At 41.2% G+C, this 18,170-nt stretch overlaps 2 protein-coding genes across 8 annotated transcripts in view; one reads left to right on the top strand and one right to left on the bottom strand.

Annotated features, from left to right (window-relative positions):
* Window positions 1-16,189, bottom strand: part of SCG3 (secretogranin III) — a 42,469-nt gene extending 26,280 nt beyond the window's left edge. For 2 of the 6 annotated variants that reach the window (XM_039491324.1, XM_039491323.1), the window contains exons 1-8: window positions 15,554-16,189; window positions 14,610-14,662; window positions 13,950-13,995; window positions 13,639-13,857; window positions 12,369-12,511; window positions 11,136-11,297; window positions 10,604-10,790; window positions 4,427-4,540 (exon numbers count right to left, since the gene is read on the bottom strand). In XM_039491324.1, the coding sequence (XP_039347258.1) occupies window positions 4,427-4,540; window positions 10,604-10,790; window positions 11,136-11,297; window positions 12,369-12,511; window positions 13,639-13,857; window positions 13,950-13,995; window positions 14,610-14,662; window positions 15,554-15,641 (1,012 nt within the window). In that variant the 5' untranslated portion in view covers window positions 15,642-16,189. Of the gene's footprint in view, window positions 1-4,426; window positions 4,541-10,603; window positions 10,791-11,135; window positions 11,298-12,368; window positions 12,512-12,726; window positions 12,764-13,074; window positions 13,119-13,638; window positions 13,858-13,949; window positions 13,996-14,609; window positions 14,663-15,553 lie in introns of those variants that run through there. The other 4 variants (XM_039491321.1, XM_039491322.1, XM_039491325.1 and 1 more) reach the window with 4 other exon arrangements.
* AP4E1 (adaptor related protein complex 4 subunit epsilon 1) overlaps window positions 1-18,170 on the top strand; it is a 62,755-nt gene that overhangs the window by 5,817 nt on the left and 38,768 nt on the right. Inside the window, exons 2-4 of one of the 2 annotated variants that reach the window (XM_039491315.1) lie at window positions 9,697-9,908; window positions 11,042-11,099; window positions 13,315-13,481. In XM_039491315.1, the coding sequence (XP_039347249.1) occupies window positions 13,359-13,481 (123 nt within the window). In that variant the 5' untranslated portion in view covers window positions 9,697-9,908; window positions 11,042-11,099; window positions 13,315-13,358. The remainder of the gene's footprint in view (window positions 1-9,696; window positions 9,909-11,041; window positions 11,100-13,314; window positions 13,482-18,170) is intronic. The other variant, XM_039491316.1, reaches the window with a different exon arrangement.

Raw genomic sequence — 18,170 nt, 5'->3', positions numbered from 1 at the left:
CTTCAGATAAATTAACCACAATTCAACACCCTTTAAAAAAAAAAAAAAAGAAAGATTCAGAGATACCCTTCCACCTTAAAATGAGCTGGGGGGAGAGGAGAAGAACCCACATACAACACACTGGAGAGGAGACTCTCTCAGCACACAGAGAAACTCCCTTTGTGCCGTTCAGCCTGTGCATTACCTATATATTTATCTCATCGTTACAGAGACATGTCCCGGATAGGAGAGACAAGCTGTCAAAGGGAAACTCCATCATGCTTCTACTCAGCACAGTGAAAGAAAGCTATAGAAGGAAAGTGATATGTTGTTCATATTCCAATATTAAAATGGTGCATTGCATAAAGATCTATATAATGTGGCATTGATCCTGTCCTGCTGAAGTCAATGGGAGTTTTGCCATTAACTGTTCAAGGAGATGAGGCCAGCCAGCATCTCTCAGGAGGCCCTCAGCACCTCGCAGGATTTGGGCCTTTCGTGATCAGTCTCAAACTCTTTGTAGAACATCCAGAATCAGCTAGTTGTTAAATAAATAGAAGCCTTATCTTCAAAGTATAAACATAATGAAATATGTGTCCTATTTGGCATACAATAACCCAGTGTTTCCCAAACTTGGGACGCAGCTTGGTTAGGGGAAGCCCCTGGTGGGCCGGGCCGTTTTTTTTACCTGCTGCGTCCGCCGGTTCGGCCGATCGTGGCTCCCACTGGCCGCGGTTCACTGCTTCATGCCAATGGAGCTGCTGGAAGCGGCAGCCAGTATGTCCCTCAGCCCGTATGTCCCTCAGCCCGCGCCGCTTCCAGCGGCTCCCATTGGCCTGGAGCAGCGAACCGCGGCCAGTGGGAGCCGTGATTGGCCGAACCCGTGGACACGGCAGGTAAACAAACTGGCCCGGCCCGCCAGAGGCTTTCCCTGCACAAGCAGCATCCCAAGTTTGGGAAACACTGCAATAACCCAACTTCTCCACTCTGAAGGGCTCTTGCTCCTTTGCAGTGTTCAGAAACTGCATGGATTCAGTCTCTACCATAGGTTTTCAAAGCAGTTTAGAGGACATTAGACACATATCTACAATTAGCTTTAATGGCAGACAACATGTCTAAATCTCATAGACTGCACTGAAAATCTCACCCTGCCACTTTAAATACTGGATTTTGAGCAATGTGTGTTATAGGGGTGTAGACCATCTGCCTATTTGCTTTATTATTTATTAGCTCCTGAGGGGCATGAAGTGTAGAGAACAGCTGTCTGCCCTTTCATCTATGCATCACTTTGCATGAATTTTCACCCCAAGTCACTAACATTCCTACATCTCCCTGCTCCAGAAATTCTGCTGCTCCCCTCCACTCCCCAAGCCAATGAAAATAGATTTCCCATACACCAGAGTTTAATATTTGAAATGTATGCAAGCTTTCTGAAATTTTTCTAAGCCCAGGCAATACAACTGTATCATATATCCATGTTGTCCTTTTTATCCTGACACCCTTTATACTCTTCTTTGGCTGCAAATGTTTTTACTAAAATAGCATCCAACCTTCACAAGGCAGGAGTACTCCTCAGAAAGAATTTGTAAAGGGGAGGAGTCTCCCTGGAAACATACTGCAGAGCTTTCACATTGCTGAAGAATTTCCCCTCCCAAAGTGTGGCATCAATAGTTAAAAAGTGGAGAGTGTTGGGAGGATAGCTGGCATTCTGCCAACAGTGGGACAGTTTCCCAGTATGATGTGTTTTGGATGAATGCACATTTCACCTTCGTTTGTTCCAGCTTCTCTTTAATGTTTCCAGACTTGTGCTTTCTGCTAAAGTGCATCACTGGTTTTACATATATGTTGTTTCTTGATGTCTGGCTTCTGCATTATGGATTATATTAGTCACATTACAAGACTTTCAATATGTATTGGTTTTATATATTTAATTATCAGTTTTGTTTTTTTCTCCGTGTGTGTTTCCCCAGCACCATCCTTCAGCTAGATCCTGTGCAACATAGGGCTAAACCTAATAGCATCATTCACTGTTGCAGCAAGACATTTTCCCCTGGAGTGGGATACAGTGATGATGACATAATGCTGTGGTTTCAAATCCCAAACCAGCTGTCACTAGTAGATGCATTTAAACTCACTGCCTCTGTGTCCATGGAAGAGACACAAAAGCTTATGACTTGATTTAATAAATGATTTATTATTTTTAACATATAATTCAGGGATGTAGTTTCCACATGGCTTCAGTCATAAGACAGGCAAAAGTAAATTATACAGCTTAATGCTGTAGTAAAACAGGGCGAGAATATGTTTCCATCTGCCCAGATACTCTAAGTATTTCCTCCTTTGTCAAGCAACATGGGATTTGATGCTGCTTACTAATTCTGGTCTGAGGGAGCAATTAAATAGCTGTGGATTTTTTTTAATAAAGGCCATTTTTTCTTCTTTCTGACACACATTTATAATAATTATATTTTTCCTGTGTATGTGTTGTACATTGAGCCCGTATCTGTAGCACCTACACTGCACTAAAAAGCAATTGTACATATGCCAGAATTTATATGTATATTAAATCATTTTGTAATGTTTAGATGTATAACATTGACTATGCCAGTATACCAAGCTAATATTCTCATATGTTTTCTATCCTTAAACTCCTGAAAATATTTGCTCAATCTATGAAGGTCAAATTTAAAGTCATTTCTCAAGTCAGTCAACAGTAAATCTAAAAAAAAACATTACCACAGAAGCAACTTGAGACCTATGAAAGAGCTTTTTCCACTACAGTAAATTGCTTTGATGGAGCACAAAAAAGATCTCTCTCTCTGTCTCTCTACAAATCACAGGTTTGCAAGGCATAGCCTGACTACATCAGTTGCTAGAATATGTTTTGTCACCAAAAACTCTTAACCTAATCCCTGTCCTCTTCCCCACCGTGTCATCCTGACAATTTGTTCCCAGGATTGAAGTATTTATATATCCAAACAAAGCCCATTTGAACAAATGTCCTAAATATTAATAGGCTAAATGTGTCCCTAATGTAACTCCATTGACTTCAGTGGAGTTAGAGCAGAGATAAAATGAGCCCATGATGTTTTGGCATGATACTACAAGTCACACTATCTCTATTTGCCATGACGATAGTGAAACCTCCACAGTGCTTATATCAATCACTTTATTGTATGTGGCACCTTTAATACACATACAAAGACTGTGCAGTAAAGGACCAAATACTGACAGATGTTGTCTGAACATATGATGCTTTTAGCAGCCCCCTAGAATGGAGTGCAAGACTTGTCCAGGGATTTACTACATTATTTAGAGTACAAAATAATCAGAGTGTATTTTCATTATGAGCTACAGTACCTTCTGTGACCAGGTTATTGATAACAAATCCATCCAATTACAGTAGGATCCAGTAATCAGATATCTGCAACTGTCCATGTCATACAAGGCTATGGTCTCCATGAAAGGTCACTGCTGATCCTGGCTCTGTGACAGGCTGATTTATTTAGCTGAGAGGTCAAAAACTTATTATGCAAAACCAGACCAGGGATAGTTGAGAAAGTGATGGGTCAAGGAGAACTCATGCAGATGAGCCCTTGTCCTGCATCCCTGGCTGCTCAGTTTGAATGGCTATGAATGCTTAATGTACAAGAGTATGTGGATGCCAAAAGAGGAGGTTTATGAGAGAGAGTTTATATCATTCCAAGATCTCTCTTAAAGAAAAGGGAGTTTGCATAGCCAAGAGTGATATGAAGGGGCTCTGGGAGCTAGCAGCCTTAGAGCCTATTGCTGAGCTGTGACCCAAAGTTACAATGCAGCAAACTTGACAGATGGTGGGAGATTTATGTGATCCAGGTCCCCAGAATTAGGCCCACTCTACTATAGGTGTTTGTGGATGGCAGAATAAAGGTCCTAATATGTACGATTTATTTTGGGAAAATATAAGGGCCTGATTAATCACCAGTGTAATTCCACTGAAATTAATGGAGTTACACCAGTATCAAAATGGAGTAACACTACAGTGAATTAGTCTCTAGTAATAAAGTAATAATTGGAGATATACCAATCTCCTAGAGCTGGAAGGGACCTTGAAAGGTCATCGAGTCCAGCCCCCTGCCTTCACTAGCAGGACCAATTTTTGCCCAGATCCCTAAGCCCCCCTCAAACTGAACTCACTCACACTTTGGCTTTTAGCCAATGCTCAAACCACTGAGCTATCCCTCCTCTACATTTACATCTGATTGATAACCTTTCATTTCATAACATGAAAACAGGGAAACATATGAAATTCAACACTGTTGTAAAGAATGATCATAAAAGTGATGCCTCAATATTCTGAGTGATCACGCCTGAAATAAGACTGGCATCAAGTGGGATGACAATATAATTATCACTGTTAGTGGTATAAGAATTTAGGATGAATAAAGAGTAAAGTATGTGTTCTTACCCAGATACGAAACACCTTCTTCTGGTGTGATTGTTCCATATTTAACCATCATCTTCACAAAATCAATCAATGTCTTCATGATAGTTATCAGGGTTTCTTTTTCTTTTGCCTCCTCTGTGTTAAGGGACAAAGCAAAATATAAGTAGTCTTGGCCAACTCAGAGAGATTTAGTCCTGCAAACTTTTTGTCAAGTTCACAGATAAAAAAACATGTCCTGGTCATGAAAAGAAAAGGCTGAGATGGCTTAGTGAAGAGGAGAGGTGTCCTATGTCTTACGTAATGAACTAAAACTGCTACTTCAAAGCTGTTATGGCCTACTGCGGAAGAAAGTACTAGAGTAGTAGAGATTTATTCTGGCCCAAATCTATTCCCCTGTAGCTTACCCAGAACTACTTTGCAAGGCCCCTGAGCTACAAAGCTGTAGGGGCTGCATCTTATTCTGAGGAGTTATTCACCCTCAGAAGTTGCCAATTGCTCCCTTACCCAATTTCACTCATTCTGTAGGGCACAGTGCGTGACTTCATTTGGGGTTGTCAGCAGGGGAGCCTCCCCAATATCTGATGTGGAAGGATGGGCTCTTCTCACCAGGAATCACAATGGACTCTGCAGCCCAGAGCACATGTCCCAGGCTGCGACCTTCATAATAATGCTTGTCACTTAGGCCTAGATTTGTAAATGTATTTAGGTGTTGCTGTGCTAAGGGATTTAGGCACTTAGAAGTCTAATCCTATGGACAATCAATTAGGCATTGTGATGCTGAGTCCAGCAATGCATCAATACCTTTAAAAATCTTGGACTTAGCTTTTCTTTACAGCTTTTTGTCTGTGTATCTCAAAGCACTTTACAAAGGACGGCAAGTATCATTATCTCTATTTTACAGATGAGGAAACTAAGGGTATGTCTACACTGCTGCAGGAAGTGAGCCTTCCAGCCTGGGTAGACTGACTCATGCTAGCAGGGCTCGAGCTAGCACACTAAAAATAGCAAGTGTGGATGTGAATTAGGCAGCAGCTCAGGCTCTCAAGCCCACCTGACCCTCTCCCAGGTGTGATCTTGGGACTCTGCTAGAACTGCCATGTCTATAGTGCTATCTTTAATGTACTAGTTTGAGTCTATCTACCTGGGCTTGGAGGCTTACTCCCAGCTTCAGTGTAGACATACCCTGAGATAAAGTGACAATGATCACCCAGCAGGCCTGGGACAGACTTGGGACTAGAACCCAGATTTTTTGACTCCCCGTCCACTTCCCTAGCTCCTGGACCACATACCTCTCCCCATCTTCTTATTTATCTGGGAAGAGCCTATCACAGTGTTGGCATTATATCCTGCCCTGCACTAGCAAGATAGCTCAGAGACTCCCTGCTTGGGTAGTACTCCTCTGCTCTCCCCAAACTTACGACTCAGAAGAGTGAGCCCCTAAATTGTCAGCCTGACACAGAGTGGGATAAATGAAAGCAAAACTATATTTTACCACTTTAAAGTCTATTTAATTAGTCACATCAAGAAGATTGGTCTTCAATGACAATTACATTATTTTCTCATGGTGACATTCACTAATGTGCAGAGGGGTAGCATAAGAGCTATGCAGCACTTACATCCCGTGTATGTCCTCAAAACATGGATGCTCCTCTGCACAGGGCTGTATTTCACTCTCACTGAGTAGCTCTGAAAGCTGATGTCAATGTAGATATAAATATGTTGTCACTTATTGGCACTTTTACTTGAAACTCCTACAGAATATGATGCCTGCATTCTCCCATCAAGCAAAGACAGTAAAATCAACTGGCTGCTTATTATTTAGAACTTTAATCACTAGTCTTTGTACCTACACTACAGGGCTTTTTTCTTTAACTAACAGACCTAGAAGCCCAAGATCTAGAATGTGATGCATGGAGTTTATTTATTCATTTATACATGGCACTAACTGCAGTAGCATCTGGATCCTTCGCTTGAATTAAAAACATATCATTAAAATAAATATTACAATCCACATAGCTGAAGCAAAAGACTGCCTTACTGTGTAAGACCAATAACTCCCTGTGCTGGCTACAGCTCGTTCAGGACCACCATTCACTCAAAGGCCTGCCACCACATCTACCCCACTTCCATTGATGATTGATGGTGAATGATTGGATGGAACTTAATGCACTGGCTTGGCAGCTGAGAGGGAGATGTCATCCAGTGATTTTTTCTTATCTGGATTTAGCATGGATACATGGGTCTTAAGCGATTTGCATCATTTAAAACATTTCAGCTTTAATGGGAGAGGAAATCCTGTACTGGTAGGATTAGGACCCTAATTTACAGCGCCCTCAATGCTACAACTCAATAATACCATTTAAAAAAAAACAATCAGAAGGTCCTGATAACTGAGGGCTGGACAAGTCTTACACGACAAAGTCTCAATTAAAAGAGCTTGATGTTTCAATAATGCATATTCCACAGTCCTGTGGTGTTCTTTTACAGGTCTCATGTCCATTATATTTAACTTCCCAGCCCTAATTATACTCCAAAGAGAACTGAAGCCAAAAAAAGAAACAAATGCAGTAAACTGCTTGCTCTAATGAGTAATTTCTGCATGTTTCTAAGGGGATAAACTCACAGAAATATGGCTGTAAATTGAAGCTGCCTGGGGGTAGACGTGTGGTTTCAACCAAGTGTTAACCTAAACATGAGACTGGAAATAGTGGCTGGAAGAGAAAAGGCTTGAGAGGGTGAGATTACTCCAGCTAACAGGGTTAGCCATGGAAGCCAGGGCAGGCTTTGTTGTAGAGCACTCAACCCCCCTCCCACCCTGCCCCAAATTCCCTTTCTAACATCTCCAGGGCAAATCCTATTCCCAAGATTGGATACTGAGGGGGGTGGGGTGGAGGGGGAAAAGAGGAATCACCTCCCAAGCTAGAGAGTGGCAGTGGAATTACTCTGAGGTTATTATTGCAGCCTCTGGACTTCAGCAATCTACACTGCGGTTGTGCCATCCCCCACTCAGTGGAAGTTAGGCTGGTAGACTAGCTCCTATTGGTGACCAGACAGCAAGTGTGAAAAATCGGGACATGGGGTGGGGGGTAATAGGAGCCTATATAAGAAAAAGACCCCAAAATCAGGACTGTCCCTATAAAATCGGGACATCTGGTCACCCTAACACTCCCAGAACCCTTTTGTGCACTGAGGTGCAGGAGATCCCTCTGAATCATGCTTCCCTATATGGAGAGGGTGCAATCATCCTACTTCCACAGTGCAGCAAAACTGCATCAGTTCCACTGTTCTCAAAGCCTGATGTGACTGCAGGAGGTAAAGGTGACTTACCTTATTTGAATTACCATACTGTGCAATTAGGTGGAGAGTTAACTGGAGTACTCCCCTATCTGTTGTTTGCATTGGCTTGTTGCTAGTCCTCTTGTGTTGTACAGTGTACGGTATAGTTATTCTGAAGTCATCAGGACTTTTCCTAACATAGGCAGGAGCAATTTTGGCTCAGTAATCCAGAACATAAGGAAAGACCCTAAATCCCAGGCTTTGTTAGCCCTCTGTTTTTGTAGTAGAGCAAGCACTAGTAAATAATTATATCTCCAAAACTACAGTATCTGTTCCAAATGCTGCCTTAGATATCCCAGCTGTGTGTTTCCAGCAATTAGAAACATCTTTCTCACTCTTCCTTTGAATAACAAAGGCTCAGGACAAAAAAATGCCTTTTTTTGTTTTGTTTTTTGTTTTGTTTTTTCAAAACAAGACTAGAAGATGAGGGATTAAAGGTCTGATGCAAAGTTGATTGAAGCCAATAGAAAGACACCCAGGCTTTGAAACAGACCACAAATTTTAGTCCATCAAGCACAAGTAGTTGGATGAAGATTTTCCATTGTGGGTAAAGTTGGGATGTGAGACAAACATGAGATCCTGACACTTGATATAATATGAGAGATTTAAAACAAACAAAAAAAACCCTGTATTCTTTGAAATTCCCAAAATGCTTAAAAGGAAAATTTATCCAGGATAAAAATAACACCCAGATGTGTACAGAAATTGTGGTAGAAAATTTATTTTTGCACCAGAAATGTATATCCTTCCAAGAACTACAAGATAAAAAACAATCTGGAGGCCAGAGATTGGCCCAGGTGTAATCAGCTGAAAGCTGCACACAGGATTTATTGTTCAATGTCTGAAATGTCCAAGAATCTAATCTAGAAGTGGTTTTATCCTCCAGCAATCACAATGAACATCTTATATCTACAACTGGATAGCAGTCCTTGAGGACAAAACTCCTTGTGATAGGAAATTATTTTGGGGGGGGCAAGAATTAATGCCTTTTTAAAAAAGGCTTGGAGTAACATCTGCTCCTTATGCTATAGAGTAGCCAGGGGTTGCCAGGAAATTAATACATTTTAATACTCTGGAAAAAAATTACTGGACCCCTGGAGAACGTCACAGGCTTGGGCTCAGGGATTTTAATCTTTTCTGTCAATGCTTGAAAGGTGCAGGGACAAAGCAGCACATGTCTCAGGACAGTCCAATGAAGAATACTGGAAGAAAATATAATTATTTAAAGGCACGTCTAGAGAAAGATATGAACATGGCAATGCCACTTTGTATATGGGAAACTCATATCAGATCCATGGGCTCACAAACGGAGACAAAGTGTCTCAGGAGAAGTTTATGGATTGCCACAAGGGTATGACTCACATATTGGAAAGATGTATCTGCACATTCGGCGTGGGGGTGGATCCTGACCCTCTCAGGGCCTGCTTCTTAGCCAGCGATTTTCATGATAAATGGGAGCTAAAGTTCGAGCTAAATTTAATATAGTGTGCATATATCCTCCTTTCTTGCCCATATGCACCCCTGACTTCTCAGTACTTCTGCTCCTCATTCTTCTCTGCTACATTCTATCACAGCTATATACCAAACAAGGCATTGCTACTTCTGCCTCAGCAGCATGAAACTCATCCACCCCCACACAGTTATGTGCATGGCCTTTCGCATGCCAAATTGTCTCTAATGTGCACAGCGAGGAATCAGGTCCACTGTCAGGCAAGGCCAGGTGGAAACACTTTCCCACCCTTGGCAAGGGGCCCGGCAGCACTGGGGAGCTGCCTGAGCAGGTTTTTACATTGTTGCCTGTAAGTCAATACACAGCTGCAGGGTGTGATTGCATCTTCTCTCTCGTGGTTTGATACAGGCTGGCAGGGAGGAGGGTGGGATACAAGAAGAGACAGAGACATGTGCAAGGGCTGGTGCCCAGTTCCTTGTTCTTGACAACCTACCGAACCACACAGGTCCCTCTCTGATCTGTGGGCAGTGAGAGAAGAGGAAGAACCACCACCACCTCAGGTTACCCAGAGGAAGAGAACAAAAAGAAGAACCCATGCCTTCTGGAATGGACCAGGGGAAAAAAATCTCTCTGGTTCTGGTTCCTGCTCCCCACTCATTGCCTGTGGAGATGGGTTCGGAGAGGATCCAGACTCCTGCAGAAAGAGGAATCTGCAGAGTAAGTGGTTGCTGGCTTCGATGGGGAGCGAGAGAGAAAGAATATTGCTGGCTGGGGGGAGTAAGAGTGGGCGTGAGACAGAGTGTGTGCTGACAGTGTCTGTGGCTAGGTGCCACAATCTAGCTCATAATAAACTGGGACAGAATAATGCCTAACTCCAGAATAGCAAGAAGTGATTCAGGGCTTTCACTGCAATATATAACAAAGTCTGTGGTTTATGAACAGAGTGGGGAGGCTAAGGCCAATTTACCGGCACAATCATTGTGTTGATGATAATGTAGCCTGATTCACTTTTTGTATCTTCTTTAGCTTAGGAGACAAGGGTGTTACTGGAAATATCTCTGGGTAAAACAACCTGCCATCTTAAAGGAAGGAGATGAACAGAAGAAGAATTCAAGGCTCCTGGGTCTCATAGCACATGCCTGGCGGGGCTGCAGAGGTAGCCTACTTTGCACCTGGTGAATGAAGTTCATCACATCACTCTCTCTAGCTGATCTAGAAGTGAGGGTGATGGGATCCAAGGGGAGTTGCATTCAGCCTCCTCGTCTTAAGGAAAGTCCTTAAGACGTGGGTGCTTTGAAGTTAGAGGGAAGGGGATTTCAGGCTGAGAGGAAGAAAATGGGGGAATCCTTTGCACCCAGCTTTTCTTACTAAATAGTTCTATAAACACATGAAAGAGAAAATATAGAGTTCACCTGAGTTAAGACTTTTTAGTAGTCCATAGAAGTTTGGGAAATACTGGAGGTCCTCAAAATTATCCTCAGAAGGCAGCTCATTTCTTCTTTCCAAGACACTGGAGGAGGGCCAGGTGTTGTCCAAAGTATCATCAATTTCTCCATTCATAACACCAACTTGATCAGCAACGTTTGGTGTCTCCACAAACAACATTGAAAAATAAAAAAAAAATACAAGTACATGGATATGATTGATATCATTAAAAGACCAACAAACAGCATCATTTTCTTATGCTGTGTCTCAACTAGAGCCAGGACTTCTGTAATTAGAAGAAGGTCAATGAGTTACTCAGTTATTCCAATTTAGGATCTTGTTATAAACTTTTATGTAATGCATTGCTTGCTCATATTTTCTAGCTGCTGGCATTTCTTTAAAAATCTTTTTTTTATTGTTTCCAGATTGAACTAATTATTCCCTAAAGCATAGAACAGTGCATTGGTCTTCTCAGACTATTTGGTAAGTGAGTCAAAACGATTAGCTAGCAATAATTACCATTTTTTCCTCCTGCTTTTCTTCTGTATCACTGTCTGTTCTGCTTGGAGGGTAATCAAGATCTTTTGACTCCTTCTCACGATCTTTTGCTTCATTAGCAATTAACTGCTGTAAAACCTCAGCCACTTCATCCTCTAATGTATAGGCCTGGCTCTCTGTGATCTGTTAATAATAATAGGATTTTTTTTAAATTTAATACGTAATTTGAGAATTGAACTTTATAAACTCATCTTATGTTAGTTACTTATTTGATTACTTAGCTAGCTTCTTCAAGACTGAATGTAGCCAAATTAAGTTAAAAACCTACACAGACTTTTCCCCCCACTAAATAAAGGACTGCCTTTTGCTATATATCAGTACAGTGCCTAGCACAATGAGTCACTGAGCTGATTGTAGCCTGTAGATGCTACTAGGAAAGAAAACATATGTGATAGTGTACAGTTATATAAAGATGCAAAATAAAGTCAAGTCAATTGTCCACAGCTCCACTCAAATGCATTTGCTCTTTTATGTTACTGCTTAACAACTATTTTTTAAACCTGGACTCAGTCCTACAACTAACTGTTCCACACAGATCTCCCATTCAAATCGGTGGAAGTTCAGCATGCAGCAACTGCCAGTTTAATAGGATAGATAATACTACTATTAGATTAAAACATAAAGATTAAAACATGGGTAGAACAGTAGGTTAAAACACCAGCCTGTCATCTCTGGAGACCTAGAATCAAATCCATTTTATGCCATAAATCAAAACAAGCAGCATTTATTGTGCCAGATTCTCAGCTGGTATAAATCACTATAATGTCATTGAAGTCAATGAAGCAATGTGGATTTACACCATTTGGAGCATTGTTCACAAAAAACACAAGGCACTTGACAATACAAAAGAATTCAATGAAAACAAAAGTGAAATGGAAGTAAAAATGAGTGTGCTGCTCTCCTTCTTGTCCTCAGTGGACTTTTATTTACACACCATAAAACCATTTTACAACTTGGCATCTTTCATAGCAAAGCTCAGGACTGGAATAGCCGATTTATTGCAGGGTAAGATTGATGTGCAATGGCACAATTGAATTGAGAAGGTTGCTTATAGCCTGACGCACATGCTTCCTGATTCAAGCCAGTGTCATTAACTTTTCAGTTGCACAGACACTGCATTCAGCCCAACTATTAAAAAATAAGTAAGGGAAAATAAACTGACAAAATAACTAGATGAAATAACAAGAAACTTACTAGACCCAAATTTAGAAGCTTCGAGACGATTTTGTCAAATACGCCTCTATCATTTTCCTCATAAATTCTTGTAGCAATCTTCTGGACAATGTCTTCAGCAGTTAAGGGAGTGCCATCTAACTGATGAAGACCATCTGGATCATCTAAAAGGATTACAATTTAACTCTTCACTAAACATCTCTATTTCATTTGATTTAGATAGCTTTTAAAAAAATATCTGTACATTGTTTTCTCCATTCAACACAAACATCCACTTTTCTTCAAATGTGGAAGTAGGGTTACAGTTATTCTTTGCCACCGTGTTTTGTAAAGCATTATATCAATAACACCACAATGGTCTTAATGCACAAGTGCTTACCCTCTTCTGAAAAATGCCTCTCTCTGGCTGAAGCTTTCTAATGAGCACAAATAAGCACAGGGGAAACAATCAATTTCTGCTTGTAGAAAAGTACTTTAAAATCATATACCATTGCTCCCGTATATGCTTGCGTTGTTGGTATTTATTTTAATCATATGGCTTTGTAGAACAAAGCAGGTAACAGCATATTATTTTTTCCTTTCTGGATTTCAGCAAATCAAAGGTTCAATCCTGCAACCCTTATTTATGCAAATAATGCCATTCTAAGCCAATGCAACAGTGAATATGATGAGCAGGCTTTGACCCATGGTATAAATATAAAAACACCTTGAGACAAATACTGCTTACCTTACTCATGGGACTTACTTAACCCACTGAAGTCAATGAATTACTCCTTCAAGTAAAGCAGGCATAATCTGGTCCTAAATCATTTTTCCTTCTCCACTATGTGAAAAATAACAAATGTGCTAAATAATAGACTTAATATCTGAAATAAACAGGTATGCAAATTAGTTAGTTCTATATCACTTATACATTAAGTGCCCTTTCTTTTTACTAATTTAAATGTATACGTTTTTATTTTTAAAGTAGTTTCGAGGTATATCATCATCAGGATACCCCTGCCACTGAATATGAAGGCTCGAAAAAAATATGCAGATTACACATTTGGAACAAATCTATGGAAGTGGTCTGTGAAAATTGCCAATAATTGCGAAATTCTTTGTGCTTTTGTGTCAAGCTGCACTTCCAATGTGGTAGGTTTCTAAAAAAAAAATTGACAATAACTTAAATGTATAGGCCACTAATGAGTATTGTGTATTTTTAGGTAGGTAATTTTGTATGATCCATAATTGCAGTAACTTGTATGAAAAATCAAAGCTAGATGTTACTGAAAAGATTATTATGAAATACCTTGAAATTTATAATCCAGTCCACTTTTAGTGGAGTCATAGTCATCTACCAGCCTGCGGTTCTTGGTGGAGTCTGCATCATCAGGGGCCGGTTGTTGATGATCATATAGGGAGCTTCTTATTGATTCCCTCTCCTTTTCATTCCTCTCTTTTCCTGTTACTGACTTTAGCAGGTTCAAGTCATCAGTAAAGGAATAATTTCTGAACTCTGGCTTATTTTCTGGAAAATTTATTAACACACACGTCATACAGTCTAACCCTCGCAATATTTTACCATGTAGATTAATATAGTTAATAGGGGACATGTTTTACCTGCAGGGACTGTTTTCCTGATCTTGCCTGCCCCAGCTTCAGCAATCTGGTGTGTAAGAACAAATTCGAGATGGGAACTATGAGTACATTGTAATCACACAGTCTTTATTCAGTTATACACAATACAATTTATTTTATCACACTTTATTCTGGAAAAGCCGAAGACCTGCACTCTTTATTCAGGAGTTAGGAAGTTTGCCTAAGTATGATCAAGCCCTTAGGGTTGATGGTGGGTTGTAGTGTTTTTTATTTTGTTTTTTTTGTAACATTGTTTCTTTGGCTTAAAGAGTCTCTTGATGGCAAGTTGTAATATACTGTAGATTTGTAGATGGATGCTGATCCTGCTTTCCTTGTTCACCCCAGACTCCCATTGCCATCAGTGAGAGTTTGGGTACAAAAGGATTTGTTGTGCTGTTGGAGCTGATGGCAGAACTTTTGCATCTAGGGCCAGTAAAACTTTCTTTTAGCTCACTATTAATACTTACAAATTACTGAAACACTAAGACATTTCACCAAAGGCTGCCAATATTCGTTTTACTCTTAAGAGTTTTTGTTCAGCTGTTGAGAGTCTCATCAGTCTCACAACTGAAAGCTCACAAAATTATATTTACTATAGTTACAATGTCAAAGAGCATTTGGATAATTTTTCATTTTACCTACCTGTTCCTCCAATGGTCTCTCTTCACTTAATTCTCTGTTGTATATCCCTTTATCTAGAATACATACATACGTATATTCAGGTTTCAGAGTAGCAGCCGTGTTAGTCCGTATCCGCAAAAAGAACAGGAGTACTTGTGGCACCTTAAAGACTAACAAATTTATTTGAGCATAAGCTTTTGTGGGCTACATGCAACCGATGAAGTGGGCTGTAGCCCATGAAAGCTTATGCTCAAACAAATTTGTTAGTCTCTAAGGTGCCACATGTACTCCTGTTCTTTATACGTATATTCATTTATGGTAGGCGTTATGCACACAAAGACAGCATAACAGTTAAAAAATGAATAGTAGTTTTTTCCCTCAAAACACATGCATTGAAAATTGATGTTGAATATAAATCCTTGTGAAATAAAATCAATACATCTGGAAAGAAGTGGGAATAAGCCAAACATATAAATTAGGGTGAAAAATAAATAGTTGTTTTTTTTCTCCTACAAGAGAAGGCTCTACATACTGGACTAACCTTATGCTCTCTGATCAGAAAAATAACACACACATTAAAAAAAAAACTTGTGTAAGAGCTTGACTAAAATAGTAATAGTGTAATTGGATTGGCATAATCAAGAGATTAAAAGATCTATGACATCCAGAACACCACCAGAGAAAGAGAGAGACAAAGACTTGAAAACTACTGCAGGACAGATAAAACAGCCCTTGGAAAAGAACAAAAGGTGAATGAAGAACCGATCCCCACACCCTACCTTTTTTTTTTTAAATCTATTTTCAGTTCAAAATGCCCCCTCCCACACCTGCAGTACAGGGTGTTGATTCCTTGGGATCTAATCATGTTTAGCCAAGGGAGAGCAAAGTTTTAACTCGTCCTCATTGATTCCATGGAAAAAAGTTTCCCCATCTCGGTGCAAAGGGATAATGAGGCCATGACTTACCTCTGCTGCCCTCGGGCTTAGGGAAGCCGTGAACCTGGCTCACGATCAGCGCCAGGACCTGAACCAGCGTCGCCCAACTGAAAACCATCCTTGTGGCCTTCGGGGTAGCTGCTAGAGGCGAAGCTGGCTGCAGAGCTCGCAGGCAGGAGGGCTCGCTAGACTGAGGAATGAGCAGGCTCCCTGCTTTACCCAAGCCGACTTTGGGTGTAACCTGAGCCCCGACCCGCAGCACCGACCCCCGCACCAGCCTGCGGCAGAGGCACAGGGAGCTGTCCGCGCCGCGTGGTGCTGAAACCTCAGGAGCTGCCGCGGATAGAAGCGGGCGGCTGGATTGAGGGCTAGGGCGAGATGCCGTATTGCTCAGCCCCCTGGCAGAAATGGATGAGCTGGTCCCTGGTGATAGCTCGGGACAGGAGTGGGAGGGGACGAGGCGGGAGGAGGGGGGATTGCAGATGGAGGAGCATGCGTGCACCTCCTGGCTCCTTCAGCACTGGCTAACCCTGCTGGATGGAGCTCTCCGGGCCAGGGCTGGGAAGGCGCTGCTGCTGCTGCGGCACTAATGAGCTCCCTTTCAAATGCAAAAACAGAGGCTTCCCGTTCCCCTTCTGATCTGCAGGAAAACAAGATCACCGCCTAGCTCGTTCCCGGGGAGGCGCCAGTGTCATCGTCCCCACCCCGCAGGAGAAGGTCAAATCTGACTGAGGCGTTTTTATGATATCCATCAAACTGATACACATGGCATATGATTCATGGGCAGCGTGGGCCAGGTTTATTTCCTAATTGCACTGAGATGGGACTGAATAGCACGGTTTAATTGTAGGGCAATCTTTAGGAGAAAGCCCAAGGGAGAATCAGATCGTGTTATGCAAAGCCCAGTGTCACTGGAAAGATTTGGTTTGGACTCAACACAGAAAAGCAGATGTTACAAGCTTTATATTCTTTAAAGATGAATTTCACCCCTCTGCAGCAGACCAGCCCATGCACCACTTAATTTCACTGTACAGGCACATTCATCAATTATTCTTTTTTATTCCATGAGCAGGACACCATGAAAAGTTTAGCCCCAGCACATCTTAACTATGAAGTTTAGAATAAAGAAACAGGAGCAGAATTGAAAAGAGAAAATAGATCTAGAGGCTTAATTATGAATAACCAGACACGTGGTTATATATGTAAATTAAAATGTAACCTAAGCAAATATTCTACTGCGATTCCCCTGCAAGATGAGGAATATATTTCCTTATCTCAGTTTTATGTTAGGAAAAAAGGTCATGGCCTGTACCTGCAGCAGTTCTATTTCGGGACTAGTGAGAATCTCAAATAAGACTATTGGGCCTGCTTGAAAAAAATGGGAGATTAATTATGGCAACATCTTCAAAAAAGGTTTCTAATTTTGCACCCACAGTTAACTGTGGATGGAAGACTGAAAGTGCAATTGAAAAAATTTCAACATTAACTGATTGCATCTCAATAGAGTGGTGATAGCTGATAGAAATTCTGTCTACAGAACCCCAGTTTAGAAAAGCACTCTAGATAAATTTACCAATCTGGAGCATGCTTCTGCAACTCTGAAATCTGAGAACAGAGAATACAGTGGAGTAGTTCAAACTCCAGCTAGTTCCTTATACTTATTATTATAGAAATACTTTGGAAAATGTGTAGGACCACAGAAGTGCAAATAATGCCATAAGTATTAGTAATGTCTCAGTTTCCTATCTGTCCATTTAGCCATATATCAATCTATCTATCTATATTTGTATAGAAGCCACACTGGATTAATAGCCACCCCTCCTCCATACAATTTTTAATAGAATAGTGGTAGCAATGATGGAAGCTCTTTTGTACATAAGATTCCCTGCACCTTGCTCAGAGAAACTCAAGTGACATTCAGTTAAACACACTGATAATCACAGCAGACATATCTACATTATGGCTCTCACTGATACTACCACTGTTGGAGCTGTACTAGGGTTAGCAATGATGCAGAAAACATAGTTACGTTAAACAGAAGCTGCCCCACAATTTAAAACCACATGGGATAAGCAATTGACTATAACTGGTAGTTTCCAAAAGAAAATATACAGCATTTCTTTCCATTTAATTTACAACTGCAATCAGATTTCTAAATAGGTGCAGTATGGGCACATATAATTGAACCTGTTTTTACTTGCAAGTACAAAGTACACCCACAATGCTACAGGCTGTTTCTGAACATTTGGCCCAATATGCTTTACTAATACTCTAATAACAACACGCATGAACTACAACAGAGGTTCTCAAACTTCATTGCACCGTGATCCCCTTCTGATAACAAAAATTACTACACGATCCAAGGAGGAGAGGTCTGAAGCCTGATCCCACCCAAACCCAGCCACCCGGGGAGGAGGTGGGGGCAAAATCCAAGCCTCACCTCCCCTGATGGAGGGGGGAAAGGGAAGGGCAAAGCCGAAGCTCAAAGGCTTCAGCCCCCGGCAGGAGGCCTATAACCTGAGCCCTGCTGCCCAGGGCTTAAGCTTCAGTCCCAGGCAGTGGGGCTCAGGCTTTGGATTTAGCCCCCAGACCCCAGCAAATCTAAGCCAGCCCTGGCAACCCAATTAAAACAGGCCACGACCCACAG

This window comes from Mauremys reevesii, linkage group 10 (genome assembly GCF_016161935.1).
Source record: "Mauremys reevesii isolate NIE-2019 linkage group 10, ASM1616193v1, whole genome shotgun sequence".
Taxonomy (NCBI): Eukaryota; Metazoa; Chordata; order Testudines; family Geoemydidae; genus Mauremys; species Mauremys reevesii.
The sequence above is the reverse complement of the archived record's forward strand: the minus strand, read 5'-3'. Positions and strand labels throughout refer to the sequence as shown.